Consider the following 18,032-nt stretch of genomic DNA (forward strand, 5'->3'; position numbering starts at 1 on the left):
TCTTCTAAACTCATTTATACTCATTCATACTCCTATAAACTGCCTTTTATAACCCTGCATGCCACTCGGCTCTCGACTGAGGCGCCAGTATCTGACGCATATCTTGGCTATCCCAGAAACTTCATGTTTTCCTGGTCATTTGGATGGCTGGAATTCAGGTCCTCGCTCGCAGATCTTGCACAATTCATATCCGTTCAGCCTGCAGGTGCCAGGCCCGTTTACTTTATTTGTTATCTCCACAGCGCTGATTCCTCATCTTTTAACTGGTTCCATCTCCTCCATTGCACGAAAACCCCAAGTTTGGTGTCTGTGAGGTAAACCCTCAGTAATAAAACACTGGAGATACACAGTGAGCTATGCCAAATGTCATTTTTCATTTATTTCGTATTGCCAAATGCAAAACATAAAATTAAAATGAAAATTTTACATTAAAATGAGACACGTGAACGGATCAGCAGCGGGAAGCAGAGAAGCCCCGTGCCGTTCTGTGCCGTGCCGTTCTGTGCTGCGGCACGGGACGGGCTGGGCACTGTTTTCTTCCCTATGTGCTCTGTGAGTTTTATTTCCCTTCCTTCTCCCCTGCTCTGAGACATTTTCAGTTTTCCCTGCAGCCAGCTTTCTGAGGCTCGGCAGGAACACGGCTCGAGAGGACAAGGAGCGCCTTGTAAACCAGGCTAGAGCTTTATTAAGCAGATCTTTGCTGTCTGAAGGTGACACGATGGCTTCGCTCAGCAGCTGCGAGCAGCCTGGTCGTCTACACACCACACAGGCAGCACCGCGGGGACCGTCGGCCGCTGTTTTTGAGGGGACGGCTTTGCTTCTCGTGATGGCGGCGGCACTCGGCCTCGCACTTCCCTCAGGCGCCCTGCCCGCTCCTAACATGGCCGCTTCGCCCGCTTCCAAGATGGCGGCGCAGAGCTCGCACCATAGAGACGCACGGCGGGCCGCTCTGCGCGTCTCACTCTCTGTGGCGGCGGGGAGCCGACGGCATCTCTATGGCAGCGGCCACCGCGCTGCCGGGCGGGCGGCCCCGGGTGGCGGCAGGCGCCGCCGGGCGTTGAGGGAGCCCGCCGTGGGGCCGGCGGCGAGAGAATGCCCCTAGCCGCCTACTGCTTCCTGCGAGCCGTGGGCAAGGGCAGCTACGGGGAGGTGAGCCTGGTGCGGCACCGGCAGGACAGCAAGCAGGTAGCGAGGGGCTGAGGGGAGCGGGTCGGCCGGGGCCTGGCTGCGGGGGCCCGGAGGCAAAGCGATGGCAGCACGAGCACCATGCGAGCCCGTTAACCGCGGTGCGCAGTCCTGTGTTCTGCTAACCTCGCCGTCCTAAAAGTAAACAGCACCGGGAGGGGACTTTCTGCTCTACGCAGGTCCCTGCATGTCACCGCTTTCTGTGCAGATCGTTAGCATTGGCCAGGATCTGGCTTCCTTATCGTTTCTGTTTTAACTTAAATATTTGATGTATTGGCCTGCGTCTTATCTCTTGCCAACTGTTATAAGCATTTTTTCACTAGCAGGATGAGCAAGATTTTTGGTTGTGGCTTTTGGAGCTTGATATGTGTCCTGCAAAAGAAACTGTATTTGAAGTATATTTGCTGCCAGAGTAATGTTTGGGGTTTTTTTGTTTTGTTTTGTTTTGTTTTGTTTTGTTTGTTTTTTGTTTTTTTAATGGGTGTCACGTGGCTCAAGTGTTTAAAATGAAAAAAGTCTAATTTGCACAACAGAAAGCAGAAGAGGATTACAATGGGCTTAATGGGAATCTTACCACAGTAGCATGTTCACTAAACCAAGTTTAAGCAATGTTGAGTTTCAAGTTAGGCTATGTGCCTCTATTTTGCATTCTGGTCATACTGACTAACACTGAAATAAAACTAAAAGCTATTGGTTTCCATGCCCAAATACCACTGAGGCAATAGAAGAGGGCAAGTCTGGAAATGCTTCAAAGGAAATATGAGTTATCCTCGAAGAAGACAACAAGGCTGGCTGCCCAGCTGAAGTCCCTCTGTACCAAAACAGCCAATTTGGGAAACAAACTGTAGGAGCTGGACGCCACCATGCTACTAGAAAGCTATGGTGTAGTCACTGAAACCTGGTGGGATGATTCCCACGACTGGAGTGTGGCTGTTGACAGCTAGAGCTGTTTAGAAGCTACAGGTGAGGAAAGAGGGAAGGAGGCATTGTCCTGTGCATCAATAGATGTACAGAGTGTGAAGATCTGTCCATGAAGAATGGCCATGAGCAAGCTGAAAGCCTATGGGTGAGTTAGAGAATGAGGCAGAAAAGGGAGCCTAGTGGTTGGGGCCTGATGGTACAGAGGTTATTGATGAAGCCTTCTTCCTCCAGCTACAAGAGACATTGTGTTCGCAGGCTCTCAACCTGCTGGAAAACTTAAGCCACCATGATATCTGCTGGAAAAGTAGCGTGGTCAGCTGTAGGCAATCCAGGAGGCTCCTGGAATGCACTGAGGACAACTTCCTGAGTCAAATAATAGATGGCCCCACCAGGGGGGATGCAAAACAGAACCTGTTGCCCACCCATGTGAGTGAATTTGATTGGAGGCGTCAGGATTGGAGGCTGCCTGGGCTGTAGTGACACAAGCTCTCCATCCCCAGGTGTAGGCCATCAAGAAAGGAAGGCAAGAGACCGGCAGGTGTCAGAACCAGGATCTGCTGGATAGACTAGAGAGCAAGAAGAAAATGCACAGGCAGTAGAAACATGGACCAGTACCATGGGAGTATAGGGATGCTGCTAGGCTGTGCAGGGATGTAGTGAAGAAGACAAAGTTCAACTGGAACTGGTTTTGGTAAGGAGAGCAAGAAAGGTGTGTACCTCAACTAGAAAAGGTTAGTCCAAGAAAGCATGCGTCCACTAGTGAGTAATACAGGCAGGCTGGACGAGGGTAAAGGTGAGGTACTCAGCAGCTTTTTTGCATCAGTCACTGGCAACTACTCATCACACAGCCCTTGAGGGAATGGGTTGGAAGGTGAGGATGTGGGAGTCCTCAGCGCGGGAGAAGTTATGAATCTGTTGTAGCGTGTCCAGAGGAGGGCCACAAAGATGATCCAAGGGATGGAACACCTCCCTACAAGGATGGGCTGAGAGCTGGGACTGTGCAGCATGGAGAAGAGCTGCGGAGAGAGCTGAGAATGGCTTGTCAGTATCTGAAGGGGCTCTAAGAAAGGACAGACTCTTTAGCAGGGTCTGTTGTGACAGAACAGGGAGAAATGGTTTCAAAGTGAAAGAGGAGAGCTTTAGATTGAATATAACGAAAACCTTTTTGCAGTAGGGGTAGTGAGGCACAGGCACAAATTGCCCATAGAGGTGGTGGTGCCCCATCCCTGGAGGCAGTCAAGACCAGGATGGACAGGTCAAGCTATAGATGTTCCTGTTCATTGCAGGGCAGTTGGATCAGATGGCCTGTAATGATCCCTTCCAACTAGAAGCGTTCTGTGATTGTAGTTGATTAGGCATATAGAACACTAGTTCTACTACTATAGCTAGAGTATTTGTATTTTATTTCAAATGCAGATGATGCTGCACACAGTTCTGTTGTGTTTCTCATGGGAGCCCTGTGCCACTGGTTATTAAAACTGAGGAGCTTTTCTAATATCCAGCAGAGTTTTGAAGACAAACCATGCTCAGAGTCATGAGGTACTCTTGCTTTCTGCATCATGGATTCCTGTGGTATATTAGGGGCAGTCTTCCTCAACGCTAATTAAACGTGCTGAATTAAATTAATAGGGCCAGCCTGGGAATTAGATAACCAAACAATTGCCAAGGACAGTGGAATTGAGTAAGGATTGTTGTAATGGTTTTGAATGAAAAACTCCCAGGTGAGAGTGGAGTCAGATGTGTGCCATGACATGGCTCTTCCATGGAAGGCTGCTTCCTTAGAAGGGATTGCCTCAAAATTTACATCAGTGAGGGACTGGCCCTAAATATTGCCGCTCTGTTTGTTGAGCGCATGCTCCATATGTGTTCCATGTTTTCTTCTCTCACTTGGCTTCAGTGATATTTTTCCTTAAATCTGAAATTCTTTAGGAAATGTTTGTTGTGGTATACATGAGGGAGAATAACAGCTTTCAAGTGTTAAAACAAAAATACATTTATACTAACAGTAAAACAGAATATGGGCCAGAGAGCTTTTGGCTTTCAGTATGACCAAGAGGCTGTGCTTCACTCTGATTCATTTCTTCTTGCACAGGCTTCAACCTGCATGTGCAGAACCTCATACCTGCAGCAGATACGTTTTAGGGCAAAGTTGAAGATGTTTCTGAAGGAGCTGTAAATGACATCTGCTTTCAGCTTGTGGGGAAAATACTTTGGGCAGCCCTCCAACTGCTGCTCTGCTTGCACCATTGCTTTCCCAGTGGAAGCCTGTTTTCTTCCATGGTTAACTGCTTTTTAGGCTTTTTGTACAGAACAGTCCTAAGTCCGTTCTGTCTCTGCTGCTGGGTGCTTGTTTTTTATTTGGTGCTTTTCTGTTAGGGCTGCTTGTTTTGCTTTTAAGAAAAGGATAAACAGACCTAAAAAGCTTAGCTGCGTTATTTTGTGCGTTCAGAAGTTCAGCTCTTTTAGATACTTCCTGTGGATATGAAAATGTGGAATCCAAGCTTTGAAATAGGGATTTTTTTTAATCAAATTCTTTTAAACTTCATTTTGAAAGCATGATCTATATTCAGGTGAATTTTATTCTAGATATTCATTGTTGTTTTTCCGATACAACTGCTTTCCTTAGTGTTATATTATGTACTTACTGTGGAAATATTACTTCAAAATGACACTTTTAGAAGTAACTGTGATGCACTGTAAGACATTTCTGGCTTAAGAGGTTAATGATAAATGTGTTTCTAAATGAAAAGAAAAAGATAATAAATGTGAACATAGACAAAACAAAGTGTCCCAGAATTCCTGTGCAGTGTCATTCAGGTAGACTAAGAACAGCTACAGCTGTTGCCTCCCCTTGCCTCCATAATTGTCTATGTGGTATATAACTGCTGAGAAATTGTCGTTTCCATATAGAATAATGTATGGAGATTTCCATTACTGTGTTTCCTTTAGATTTGAGTCATTTCTAGAGCTTCTATGTGGTAACTTTCTTCTCTGACGATTTAGAATTTCTTTTCCAGTACGTCATCAAGAAGTTAAACCTTAAGCATGCTTCCAGCCGAGAGAGGAAGGCAGCGGAGCAAGAGGCACAGCTGCTCTCCCAGCTGAAGCACCCCAACATAGTGGCATACCGGGAATCCTGGCAGGGGGAGGATGGGCTGCTGTATATCGTTATGGGCTTCTGCGAAGGAGGAGACCTCTATCACAGACTCAAGGAGCAAAAGGGCAAACTTCTGCCAGAAAATCAGGTGGTAGAATGGTTTGTCCAGATTGCCATGGCATTGCAGGTAAAAGAAAATGTAACTTGGTCATTTTAAAATAGAAATCCAGTTTGTATCTTTCTGCCTTTAGAATTCCAGAGTCAGGCTACAGATTTTGAAATCCACTTTGGCTGGGTTGACAGCTGAGTACAATGGTTGCCAGTTCCATTAATGACCTGTTTGCAGGTCACTGCAGTCAAACTAACTTACTGTTTTACACAGGATTTTGCTATCGCTTGGTATATCTACATCTCTGTCACAGCAGACAGAGGTAACTTCCAAGGTGTTTGTAGTCTGAAACGCTTCTGTGGTTTTTGGATCAGACTTAAAGAGTGTAGCTGTTGTTCTGTTTTCTTTAAAAGAAAAGGCTTCTTTCAGAAGCATTTTGTTTTCTGTGGTTTGCTGTTTTTTAAATGGTAAGTTTAAACTGCTAATTCATCATTTTCTTAAATATAATCTGACTCCGCTGGCATCGGAGATTATCAAACTTCAAAACTGTTACTGTGGTCATAAAGACAAGACGGAAATATTCACACTGAGAAAGAAGAATTTTCTGTCCTGCTCCTTAAAAGTTGGTTCCTGTGGCCAGATATACAGGAGTACATGTGTATGCACAGCCATGTCTACTCTTGCTAATTGGAAGCCTCCTCTTTTTCCCATTCTTTAGACAAAGCTCATATGACATTTTCCACCAAAAGTTTTAACTAAAGACTAAGATCTGGCTGCCAGGAAATGGAGCCATCAGAAGTGAGTTAGTCTGAGCACAGTCCTGCTTTTTTATTTCTTCTTTTCTGCTGGCTTGTTAAACCCTGTGGGAGATGTCAATAAAGCAGCACCAAGTTTTGGCTCTGTGCCTGTATTATGATGTTAATGTACCAATGCTGCCTTCAGCAGCGATAAATCATTTTTATTAGACAGTGATATCTCTGTCTTTGCTGTGTTTGCGTTTCCCTCCTTTGTGTTGCCTGATTTTGCTTCTCATGGAGAACCAGTTGTGTTACTTAACTCAGTCTATATGGTTTTTTTTCTCTTCCCCTCCCAGTATTTACACGAAAAACACATTCTTCACAGAGATCTTAAAACTCAAAATGTTTTTCTGACAAGAACAAATATAATCAAAGTGGGTGACCTGGGAATAGCCAGAGTGTTGGAAAACCAGTGTGACATGGCCAGCACTCTCATAGGCACACCGTACTACATGAGCCCTGAGCTCTTCTCTAACAAGCCCTACAACTACAAGGTACAGTAAGTTGATGCAAATGTCGTTTCTGCTTTGCTAAGCAACTTGTTTTGTTTGCCTGAGAACATTACAATCATATGCACTACTTTTAATTCATTGCTTTTTAATGTCACAAAAGGTAAAAGGAAAAATGAGATATTGGGCAGCACCTTTATGGAGCTGTTTGCTGCAGTGAGTGAGAATTAACAGCACGTGATAAGTTATCATAAATCAGATGTTTATCAGGCTGCCTGTACCAATAGTAGCATGCCAAAATAAAGATTTTAGTCTGGGTTATGTAGATGTGTTTTCTAAAAGTATTATGTATGAGACAGGATGCTTTATACTAAACTGTAACATTTAAAAAAAAAATAGAGGAACGTGCAGCATCTCTGAATTTGAACTGAAGTAAGATGGTTGTGCTCTGATGTTCCACACGTTGAAAACCATGGGGAGCATCAGTTTGGGTGTCTGTGAGCAACAACTAAGGGAAACTGTTCTTAGGAAAAACAAGATTTTCTTTCTCTGGTTAGAGCCAATGTTGTAATTAAAAAGAAAAACAACCACCCTACAAACTGCAACTTTTACAGTTATTTTCAGAATCCACTTGGTTAAAGTTGGGAGGAAATAAGGAAATAATCGTCGTAGAAATCATCACAAAGAGTGAGACTGAGGCCGAAAGTTTGCAGCGCATTTTGATCTTAAATCATTTATTGTGATGAAAAGCCTCTTGGAAAGCATGTGGCTAAGCCTGGAGATAAAATTTCTACCTTTAATGCAAAGCTCTTCAAACTTTTTCTTTCCCTTTTTCAGTCTGATGTTTGGGCTTTAGGCTGCTGCGTTTATGAGATGGCCACACTGAAACATGCATTTAATGCTAAAGACATGAACTCTTTGGTTTATCGAATTATTGAAGGAAAGGTAAAAATATTTTTATCAGTTCTTGGGGTTTTTTTGATAACTTGAGGTAACCGTTGCAATCAGAAGCTGTGCAGGGATTTGCAGGTATTTGGATGTTACATGCGTCGTCATGGCCGTTTGTAAGGTTGGTGTTTCCTGGTAATCTCTGATAGAGCAGCACACCCAGGAAGTTTGTTTTTAGATATTGCTTGGGGTTTCTTATTTCCTTTCTGTACTGTGCTGTATAGATTAATCCTCAAGGTTTTGAGTAGCGTTTTTCATTTGCTTCTGGCTGACATGTTGTGCAAGAATTCCATCACTATCAGTCTTTTTCCTGTTCTAACTTCAGTGTCTTATTTCCATGGCTGTATGACGAGGTTAAAACAGATTAATTATATATAAATCTCTTGCACCTATTCACAGAATTTCAACTTCAGTGTTAATTAAAAGCAATAACAAAAATTGACAGGCAAAGCACAGCTATGGGGAAATGTATCGTGTGAATAGTTGGGCTGTTTTTTATACAGAGTACTTAGCTTGAATTTGGCTGTTATGTATCAGTGATTTTGCAGCATGCTTTGACAATGTTAAATAATATCAGACTTCCACTCCTGTTACAGCTGCCACCCATGCCAAAGGATTACAGCCCACAGCTGGTAGAAATAATACAAACTATGCTCAGTAAAAAGCCTGAGCAGAGGCCTACTGTGAGAAGCATCCTGAGACAGCCGTATATCAAGCACCAAATTTCGTTGTTTTTGGAAGCCACAAAGATGTAAGATGTTTTCACTTGAGTGACTGTATGCAAGACTTTCTTGCTGCTTTCATCTTTGCTTTATAGCTTTTCCTATTTTGGTTTTGTAGCAGGATAACATTAGTTCTCTGTGTGCCATTGTAAAGCCTGCAAACATATTAGTTGGCTTAGAGTCCTTGAGAAATAGGAGAGCTAGAATGAAAACCAGTTGAGTTTGCTTGTTTGTTTTTGTTTTTTTGCAAAGGCAAATTAAATTATGCAGCAGTTAGAACTGATCAGCTTATTCAGAGGAAAGAAACGAGAAACTCCAGTATTTTCAAGGAAACACTGGGTGCTGCAGGTTATGCTGTATGGTTCATTGAGGCCATTTACCAGCTGGGAATTGTATTTGCAATTTCCTTTTGGTGTTCACTGATACCATTGTTTTTCTTTGGTAAGTTTGGTCAGTTACTTTCCTGCTCCCAGATAAGAGTGGTTTTGGTGCTGTGCTGAACAAATGTACTTTGCTGTCAGAGTCTAAATGGTGTTTCTAAGCTCTTTTTATAGAGAGAAAAATGAGAATGTTAAATACAGCCTGTTGAAAAAGCCCCCTGTTGTGTGTTCTCTGTTACCTGTGTACTGGATTGTTTTTTAATTCATGGAATCTAAAGAAGTATCTTAAGGTCTTGTGGCCAATGAGTGAGCAACTTTCTTTTTTTTTCTAACAGGAAAGCAGCCAAAAGTCCTAAGAAAATGGCAGATTCTAAACTTAAAGATGCTTCTTCTGTGGTCCCAGTGAAGAATGAATGTCATAACAAGGACATTGCACCCCCAAGCAGTTCCTCTGAGCGAGGCAGCAAATGCAGAGTTGTAAGATGCATCTTTCTTCCTCTCCTGCACACTGAAAATCAGCTTGCTTTTCTCCTAGGAAAAATATTATATTTTTCATGACATGCCATGAGCACTGGTGAGAATGTAGATTCCTAGTGGTGTGTACAACTTACGTTGATGAAGGAATGGTGTTCAGGTTAATAACAGAAGTAATTAAAAAGCTGTGGGTCAGTAAAACTAATTGTAGTGCCTTAACTTTAAGATGGTAACTGCATAACATCTGATTTTCTACCTGTGGGCCACTGTATGAACTACTTCTATGTAAACGTGCAATTGAATTTGCAGACTTACCTTTAGTGTGAAGCACAGTTATATACCAGTATTTCCACTCTGCTCATGGAGTATTTGAGGTAAAATATTTTTCAAATATTTGATGACAAGTGGTAATCGTTTTCAGTGACATGATTCTGATTGGCAAAATTAATTATTGCTCTACCACGGAACTGTTTGTTGTTCTCATTGTTTCCAGTGGTTAAAATGAGTCATAAAGAGATTAATGTTGTATGTGGTTATGTGGTCAGTTGGTTTTTTTGTTTGTTTGTACTCTGAAATTAGTCTGCTGTCGTGGGTTTAGGCTTTAGAGCTGAAATGCTAAATGTATGTGGTGGAGCAGCTCTTGGAGAGTTGCTGGCACTCATTGGCTTCTCCCTCATGGAAGAGCCAAGGGTTTACAGCTTTTCTTTTGTGGCACCAGTGAAAGTGGGTGAGCAGTATATGTATGCACCCTGCCTGAAATGTAATCTGCACATACAGCCTGCATCTCTTAAAATGTGGATTGTGGCACTTTTGAAGCTCTCAATCTGCTAGCATAATTTAGTTACACTTTATGAGCTCTGGTATGTTAACAGTGTTCCTCAGGTGCTTGGGATGTTCTTTCATAAGTGTGTAATACCAAGAAGCAACTCTCTTGTTTTGTTTTTATTCTAGAATGAGGAAGATTGTGCCGTCAAATACAAAGCCAGCAAGTTTTGTCCATCAGAGAAACCAGCTGTTGAGCTGAGTACAAAACCACGCAGTAATGATTTGGACAACCTGGGAGGCTCCTTGGCTACGATTAGTGGAGTGAACATTGATATCTTACCATATGAAAAGAGAAACTGTGGAAGTGAGAAGAGTGAGCATATGCCAGAGGGTCATAAAGCAAAGAGTGTGAATGCTTCAGGGAATTCTGAAATAATATCCAGTAATCCTCCAATGAAAACTGATGGACTACAGAAAAAGACAAAGCAAGCTTCTAAAGGGAGAAGTGTTGATTCTAAGCACTCTTCTGTTGATGCTGTGGAAGATGATGATGACACTTTGAAACTCCTGCAGCCTGCATTGAAAGACCAAAAGCAAACTGACGTGGTAATGCATTTATGCTGATGTGGACTTTGAAATGGGTGTAACTAATAGACACCTCTTAAAGCTCAGAGAGCTGCTGCTCGTATTGGGTTTGCTACCCAAGCAGGATTCTGCTGATGGCATTATTGGTGTGCTCTAAATAGCTGGGAGCCTTGGCTTCAGATTTGCAGATGCTGTGTGGTGGGGGAGTTTCAGATGATGGTAATTCTGCTTCTGAAGGGAACTCGAATCTCCGAGCCAAGAAGAGAGATGGCAAGAATGGTTTTAGGACTTCTTTGTTGTGAATAGGCCTGGCTGATTTCTTGGGTTGGTCCTGGTGTGGGTAGATGACAAACGGCAAATGGAGGAGACAGCCAGTCGAGTGGGTCTCAGAGAGGCTTTTCTCTTCCATTCTTGACTATTTAGTGCACTCAACTAAATGATCTGAATAGATAAATGGTAGGCTTGGGGCCAGGGTACTGGATTTGTCAGAGAGTGGAGGATAGATTAAACAGTGCTTGGGATTGATGCCTGATTTATACACCACGTGCACTCTCCCTGTCTCCTTTTTGCTTCTTTATAGTCTGACACTCAATGGAATGTTGAAGTTTCAAAAGAAAAAAGTGAGGGTGAGGAGCAGGAGTGATTTAAGGCAGGCAGGTGATGAAGTGGTGGAAAGAGGTGTAAAAGAAGGGAGAATTGAATAGTGATGTGGAAGTCTGAAGCATTTAGCTGTCTTGCTTTCCTTTCTTCTGAAGGCAGATTGTCTCTTGCTGTCCTTAATTTCATTTATTCTTTCACTGCTTGTGTTGGTGATCTGGAAAATCAGTAGTCTAAGGAAATGTCAGCTTCTCCCTGGGCTTCTGTAGTGCTGCCATTTAGATGGTAACTGACACAAATGCTGCCTAATTCTTTTCCCCATGTGCATTTCCCAGTGTTAAACAGGTTTGTTATGGCAACTGCAAAAATACTATTCTTATTTCATCCTGTTGAATCTCTAAGTGTCAGATATAAACATGGCTCTTCCCCTCACATTGCTGCTTGGATTTTAGTCTTACGTCTGTTCCCTGGCTGCACAGCTGTCACTTCTGCACAATCGCTTGAAGCCATTTTACTTTAGGTGCTGATTGCCTTGTAATTCTTTTTTTCTACAAGAAGATTTTCATGCACTTTTAAAATGAGAAATCATCTATTGCAGAGTTTGGATTCTACTGAAAATCTGCTGGAACCATTTGTTCCTGTTGCAATTCAAGTGTCTTTGGAGTGCTTCATTCTTGAGATGTGGTGGTGCAGCAGATACTGTTTTCGGGCTGTCACCAGCTTATTGTGTTTGCAATGTCATGTGCTAAGTTGGATGTAGGCCAAACAGTCGAGTAGCCTGTGCTGATTTTCTTATTTTTTAAGTGCCTACAAACTGAAAAAGTACTTTTCTTTATTAGGATGTTGTCTATCGTGGAGCTTCAGGAGATGCTCAGGAAAAAGTTCTCTCTCAATTACAGCCTCATGGTTCTACTCATGAGCCCTCTGTCTCACGGCAGCAATGGCAGAAGAAAAGAGAGCTGGCTGAAGTCTGTTCAGAGAAGGTACAGGGCTCCTTTCACTGCTTCCATAATGGGCTGAGTGGCTTTTTGGGGAAAGACACCTCCTTTGTTGTTCAGAATCATACCTTATGCTGTTCTCTTCAGTTTGGGTATTTGAGGCTGGGATCAGCAAAATCACTGGGTGAAAAGTAGTCTGGAAAGAGGGGGATGAGGTTTAGGGATGGAGAGAGGGGAAGTGGACGCAAGCAGGAGTGCAGAGTGGGAGATGACACGTAGAATGCAAACCTCTCATCCAGCTTTACCATGCAAGAGTGCCTTCAGATTGCAGAGAACTTAATGTAAATACGTAGTTTCTTACTCATTTCTCTCTCAAGTTCGGAGCAGTTTCTCCTCGGCCTTTACCTTTTGCTACTGATGTGAGTGTGAAGGCAGCACAAAGCTGTGCAGAGGAGCGTGTTGCCAACATCTCTGCACCTGCCAGCAGCGCCAAAACCAGTCAAGATGCCATTGCAAAGGTTGGTTCCAAATGCTGTTGGTTCCAAACACGGTGTCACTCTGTTTTTGTCTCTCTTCTGAGCAGGCTGTTCCTGGAGCACGTGTACAGACAGTGCAGAAATGCAGAGTAGCTTCCTGTGTGGAAGTTCAGTCAGCCATCTGGCTGGTGTTGGAAGAGATGCTTCTGTGCTGAGCCAGTCTCAGGCTTCTTTTTTAAAGTGTGTGTTAGTCGTGGTTCCCAAAACCGTTTTGTAATAAATAATACAGCGTTTAGAATTAGAAAGCAGCTTTCTCTTTGTCGTATGAAAGAACGTGTTTTGTTTTGTAGATAGCGAAGGTCGTTGTGACAATTGCTAATGAATACCGTACTGATTTATCTTAAAGGGGCGGCCTTTGTCAGCCAGAGAGCGGAGGCGGCTGAAGCAGTCTCGGGAGGAGACGTTTCCCTCTGGTAATTGTTTGCACGTGAGCTCTAGAAATGGGCTGCTGCCAGAATGAATTCGAACTCGCTGTCTGTTCTTCAGTGACATCCTGAGAAAGATGCACTAAAGCTGCAGTTCTGACAAACGTTTCTGTATTCTTCTAATTCTTAATTATGTTCAGTCGCATTCAGGGGTGACGGCTTGTATTTGAAATGTGTGTGAGGCTCAGGATGTACACTTTTCAATGGAAACTGCAGTGCTTTTTGTTAGCAGAATGCCTGCCTATCCAAACCTTTTCTTGCATGAGCATGAAATTAATTCAAAATACATACAGCTGAGTTGTAAATATTGCCAAAATGTCATCCTTCCAGTGATCCCAGCAAGACGAACAGGAAGTAGTGCAGTAGTTGAAGGAAAATCTCATATGGAAAATCGTGTTAAAGTTGCTCAGTCTTCATCAGATCCCAGTGCTTCTCAGGTAAACTGAGGTCGTCACGCTTTTGATGTATTTCAGTGGAGGCACCGTTTGGGAACCTAGCTGTATTTAAAGAAAACAAACCTCTGTGTGGAAGAAACTCAGTGAGAATGCTCAGTTATCTGCATGTGTTGTAAGTCCTGAGGGAAAGTACAGCTCTGTGATCTGCCTGTTTGTTCGGCTAGATCAGCTTAACACTTCTACACATTTTCTGCACCTGTCAGAGGTAAAGCCTAAGAGGTCCCCCAGCAGCACTGACGTGTGATTTCACTGCTAGTTGGGTTTTTTGGTTTGTGGATAAGAACATATCTATCATGAGCTCTGTTTTGGTGGTGGGTGAATCGCCTGCTGGAGTTCAGCCTTCACACCTTACCTCTAGCCTTGTACTCACTGTGCTTTGTTAGTAGTGTTTCTATACTGTATTTGAGTATGTTTATGTGCTCACAATAAGAAATAGCTTCCAGAAGAAAACTAAATAGTTTCTGGTGGTATTCTTTTAGTTGCCTAATTAAAAAAAAAAAAAATAGGCTAAGGTCATGAACATACATTGGGAAAATCTTCTGCAAATCCATGGGACGTTATTAACATCAGGAAAACAAAGGAAGAAACTTGAAAAGCCAAAGCATAGGCTTTGTTTTCCTCAGTCCTGCGCTTGCAAGGAATGTATTTTGCATGGTTTGCCTGCTTGTGTATGCTTGTAACTGTTATTTAGTGGATTTAGTAATGTTTGGTAATGCTGTGTGCACTGCTGGTAGTGGTGCTGTGTGCTGTGCACTGAGCACAAGATCCTGGGGACACGTGGCACAGAGTCCTTGTGTATTTCAAGGGGTGCTGAAACCTTAACTAATAAAGGAAATCAATACGATTTGAAGATGTGTGTGTTAAAGATCAGCAGACGAGCTAAGGATAATCATGCATAGTGTAGCTAGCTGGAAATCGTGCACGATGTAATTGCTTTAAAATGAGGCACTTGGTAAAGCATTGGTGGTTGTTGAAACTGAGCCATGGTGTGGTGCTCGTCAGACAAGCAGGAAGCACATTCTGATGTGTATTAGCTTGTTTAAAAATGAAGTTGAAACTCTTTGAATATATCAGTATGCAACAACTGTTCCAGTTGAATGGGGCTCCTTTTTGTGTAGAGCAACTAGTTAGTGCCATAGTGATAAATTAATTCTGAAAATCAGGGTTTTCCTCTGTTGTTTCCTCTTCCTGTAGAAAAGCAGAGAAACCCACTGCCTGTCTGATGATGAGCTGAGCTCTTCCACAAGCTCTACAGATAAGTCTGATGGAGATTGCAAGGAGAAGTAAGTATTTTGTGTACAGTGTGGGAGAGTATTAAACCCTGACTTGGAGTGGGGAGAAAAATTCCAGGCATTGCTTTCCCAGTTTCCCTTTACACAGTGATTGAAGAATCTCATGATACATAGCATTTAATCGTTGTCCCTCTCTGATGATAAACTTTTTGTGCTGTACTTCTTAGGACATGGAATTGTGTAGCTGTATTTTAGCAAATGAAGCTCCCCAGTAAACCAGTGTTGCAGCATCAGAGGATAAAGACCGCCCAGGGTGCTTTGAAAGCATGAGTGCAGAGCTGTCCGTGTGTTTTCTTTCAGCTCTGAAGGGGGCTGAAATAATTTGTTTCACATTTTGTCAGTGTTAGCAACTTCTTCAAGAGATGCTGTTTGTTGCGTCGCTGCAGGTGCAGCTGCACAGGTAGCAGCAGCTGATAGGACTGAGGGTTTTGTCCAGCTGGATGCATTTGGTGCTGTTGTTAGATGGAATACTGCTAATGCTGCTGCAAGATGTGAATTTAACCTGGGGTGCTTAGCAGGACCTCGCCCTATTTATTGAAAGTCCTCTGAAGGCAGAGGGGAAATTGCATCACAAATGGTAACTGAATTACATCATGTTTCTCCTCTCCTAGAAAAAGCAGTGTGAATGAAGTGAATGAGCTGATGCAGCTGATGATTTGCACACTGAGAGTGGACCCCAAGGAGAGCTCTGAGTGCTCTGTAACCTCAACTCCAGCCCCGGAGTTTAAACTGCATAGGAAATACCGAGACACTTTGAGTTTGCATGGAAAATCATCAGAGCCATCAGAGGACTTCGAATTTGAAGAGATTCCTTCAGGTCTGTTGCTGTGTTACTATCTTAAATGATTGGTTATCAGCTGCTAATTACCAAAGAAAACCTCCTAGTGGGCGGCAGAAAGCAGTCAGTCACTCTTGCTTCTTCCAGATGCTTTCCAAAGCATTCTTCCAGCTTTCCAAATAATGCTGGGTACAGAACTGTTCTAGCTGTGATATACATGCCAGTGAAGGCAGTAGGGTCAGTCAATTATGTGCAATTATTAATGAAGAAAGCTGATCTGTGCTGGGACTTGTATTTAGAAGTTTCCAGAATGAACAGTTCACAGTTGGAGTTGAGCATTGTAAAAGCACTTGTTGTGAATTGTGGACAAAGCTGGAATTGCACAACTCAGCATTAAAGACAGCGGAGGTTTTTATGAAGATAGAATCATAGAATCACAGAATGGCCTGAGTTGCAATGGAGCACAGTGCTCATCTCATTCCAACCCCTGCTGTGTGCAGGTCGCCAACCAGCAGCCCAGGCTGCCCAGAGCCACATCCAGCCTGGCCTTGGATGCCTGCAGGGATGGGGCATCCACAGGCTCATATAGAAGCTCATTTGCAAGAAATTATTCTTAAAACAGTTGAGTGGTTTTCTGTTGTTGTAGAGAATTGTTAGAATGAAAAATAGTATTTTGCAGAAGAACTGCCTGAAATGAAGTTAGAGGCCTAATTGTGTGAGCTGCCTGCAGTGATGTTGTGCTGTACGGAGCCTGAAGACTGAGCATTGGAATGGCTCTCACAGATCACTGTGGATGATCTCCTTCAGATAAAAGGTTATTTCATGCAAACTGACAACTGCAGTTCTGTGGCAATGTGTGGTTCTGTGTTCTTCTAGGTGTGTAGTATGAAAATTGAAAGTGACTGCAGTGATCTTATCCTTTTTTTTTTTTTTTCTTTTTTTCTTTTTTAATAGACATGTTATCAGGTCCTGAAAAGATGAGGAGAATGGTTGAGGTCCTGAGGTCTGATGTGGTGCGAGGACTGGGTGTGAAACTTCTTGAGAGGGTGTACAGCATTATGGAAGAAGAAGATGAAGTGAAGAGAGAGGTGAATGCCTTACAAGTCAGATTTTTAGAATTGTTTGATTTCTTACAAACCACTTCTTAGATATTGAGGTAACAGTGCAAACCTGAGTTCCAGAAAGTGTTGATGTGGTCAGTGGCAGGCAAGAGCCTGAGTGTGTGTTCAACATTACAAAAATTGGTTCTGAATGTAAATGGCATTCAGCTACATGTTCCTGAGGAACCAGAGGAGCTTTAGAACTGTCCCTGAGTTTGAGGAAGATGTGAGGGGTGTAAGTAATGGCTCTGTGCTGTTTCTCCATTAAGGGCTTCCTTTTGAACTACAACTTTGTGTCTTCATGTTCCTCTTGCTTCAAAGTGAGAAACAGTTTAATGCCTGTTCCTAATGGAGGTGAATGAGCAAAATGTTTGACTCCTCTGATTAAAAGCTTTACTACAAAAAAAATACCTCATGAGCAGGCATTGCCAGCGAGTATTTAAAACTGCCAGGGGGGATTTGGAGCATCTCTTGCTTTCACGGTAAAATGGACTTTTCCCATTTCCCCCCTTCCACCTGTGTAATAAAACTTCACCTGCTGCTTTCAGCTGAGTGCTTTGGTTTACATCCTGATTCCTTTTGCTGATGTTTCAGTTGCTGTTGCTTTTTTCAGTAAGTTTGCTGGTATTTTCTTTTTTTCTTCCTTGTGCTCTAAACAGCTGCAGTTGTGGGAGCACATGGGAGCCAAGTATGTGAGCTACAGTGCGAAGGCACGCCACCTGAAGTTCCTTGAAGAAAATGGGGAGTTCTGAGCAGAGCCTTTTCCGGAGCAAAGAGGACAGAGCTGTCCATCTTGTCTGATGCATTGGATCAGCTTGAAGAGCGTGTTTTTCCACTGACCTCCTTGGCTGCACAAACGTGCAAAAAAACATTATACTTTGTAGCAATATTTTTCATGTTAAAATGCTTTCTCGGAAGAGAAACTTTGTTTAGTTTTTATTCTCTTAATTAAACTTCATTTTTTCTATAGGGCTGCAACACTAAGCTTTGTATAAAAGGAATGTCCAAAAAAAAAAAAAGTGTGTGAATTTATCATAGCAAAAGGTTGGGCTAAAGTGATGTGTATATATAGATAGTGATATATATAGAGAGAGAGGGAGAGGGAGGTGGAGGTGATGGTGGAGGTGATGGTGGTGGTGATACCAGAATCCATGCTGAGGCCACGGTGTGAGAGACCAAACCTTATCCCAAGTATTTGTATAGAGCTATGGGGGAGGAGCAGCTCTCACTTGTGGTGTGGGGGACAGACAGAAAGAGCAGGGAAAGCACAGTTCACCCATGCACAGACAGCTTATTTCAAAGGCAAAAACACAAAACCCAGGCAGCCTGCATCGCATCAGGTTTGAAGGAAAAACGGTTGGAGGCAAGAATACCTCCTGGTATTCCTGGTAAGAATGCTTCCTGGAGGGAAGGAAGGGTGTGGATGGACAAAAGTCTGCTTGAAGCTGCAAATGAAACCCTTCCTTGCCTGCTCCACCC

The 18,032-nt window shown here is 43.0% G+C and overlaps 1 protein-coding gene across 3 annotated transcripts; it reads left to right on the forward strand.

Moving 5' to 3' along the window:
* The first annotated feature begins 1,004 nt into the window (after positions 1-1,004).
* Positions 1,005-17,522, forward strand: NEK4 (NIMA related kinase 4). 3 transcript variants are annotated; one of them, XM_052678393.1, is made up of 15 exons: positions 1,005-1,185; positions 5,124-5,390; positions 6,406-6,603; positions 7,396-7,503; positions 8,103-8,257; positions 8,944-9,085; positions 10,034-10,453; positions 11,869-12,012; positions 12,345-12,485; positions 12,850-12,916; positions 13,259-13,365; positions 14,578-14,666; positions 15,287-15,492; positions 16,408-16,541; positions 17,213-17,522. In XM_052678393.1, exons 1-15 carry the CDS (start codon positions 1,093-1,095, stop codon positions 17,303-17,305), a joined length of 2,364 nt encoding a protein of 787 aa, XP_052534353.1. In that variant the 5' UTR covers positions 1,005-1,092; the 3' UTR covers positions 17,306-17,522. The 3 variants fall into 3 exon arrangements, with proteins under 3 accessions (XP_052534353.1, XP_052534354.1, XP_052534355.1); XM_052678394.1 differs by having other exon boundaries at positions 1,005-1,149; XM_052678395.1 differs by having other exon boundaries at positions 1,097-1,185; positions 5,110-5,390.
* The last annotated feature ends 510 nt before the right edge of the window (positions 17,523-18,032 follow it).

Source organism: Tympanuchus pallidicinctus, unplaced genomic scaffold, assembly GCF_026119805.1.
Source record: "Tympanuchus pallidicinctus isolate F22 unplaced genomic scaffold, pur_lepc_1.0 scaffold17, whole genome shotgun sequence".
Taxonomy (NCBI): domain Eukaryota; kingdom Metazoa; phylum Chordata; class Aves; order Galliformes; family Phasianidae; genus Tympanuchus; species Tympanuchus pallidicinctus.

What these genes read in the sequence shown, in the direction of transcription:
- NEK4 (XM_052678393.1), top strand. Translation starts at nt 1,093, where the DNA reads ATGCCCCTAGCCGCCTACTGCTTCCTGCGAGCCGTGGGCAAGGGCAGC. An exon ending in CAGATCCCAGTGCTTCTCAG is followed by an intron (nt 13,366 to 14,577) that starts GTAAACTGAGGT and finishes CTCTTCCTGTAG; the next exon opens with AAAAGCAGAGAAACCCACTG. An exon ending in AAGATGAAGTGAAGAGAGAG is followed by an intron (nt 16,542 to 17,212) that starts GTGAATGCCTTA and finishes TGCTCTAAACAG; the next exon opens with CTGCAGTTGTGGGAGCACAT.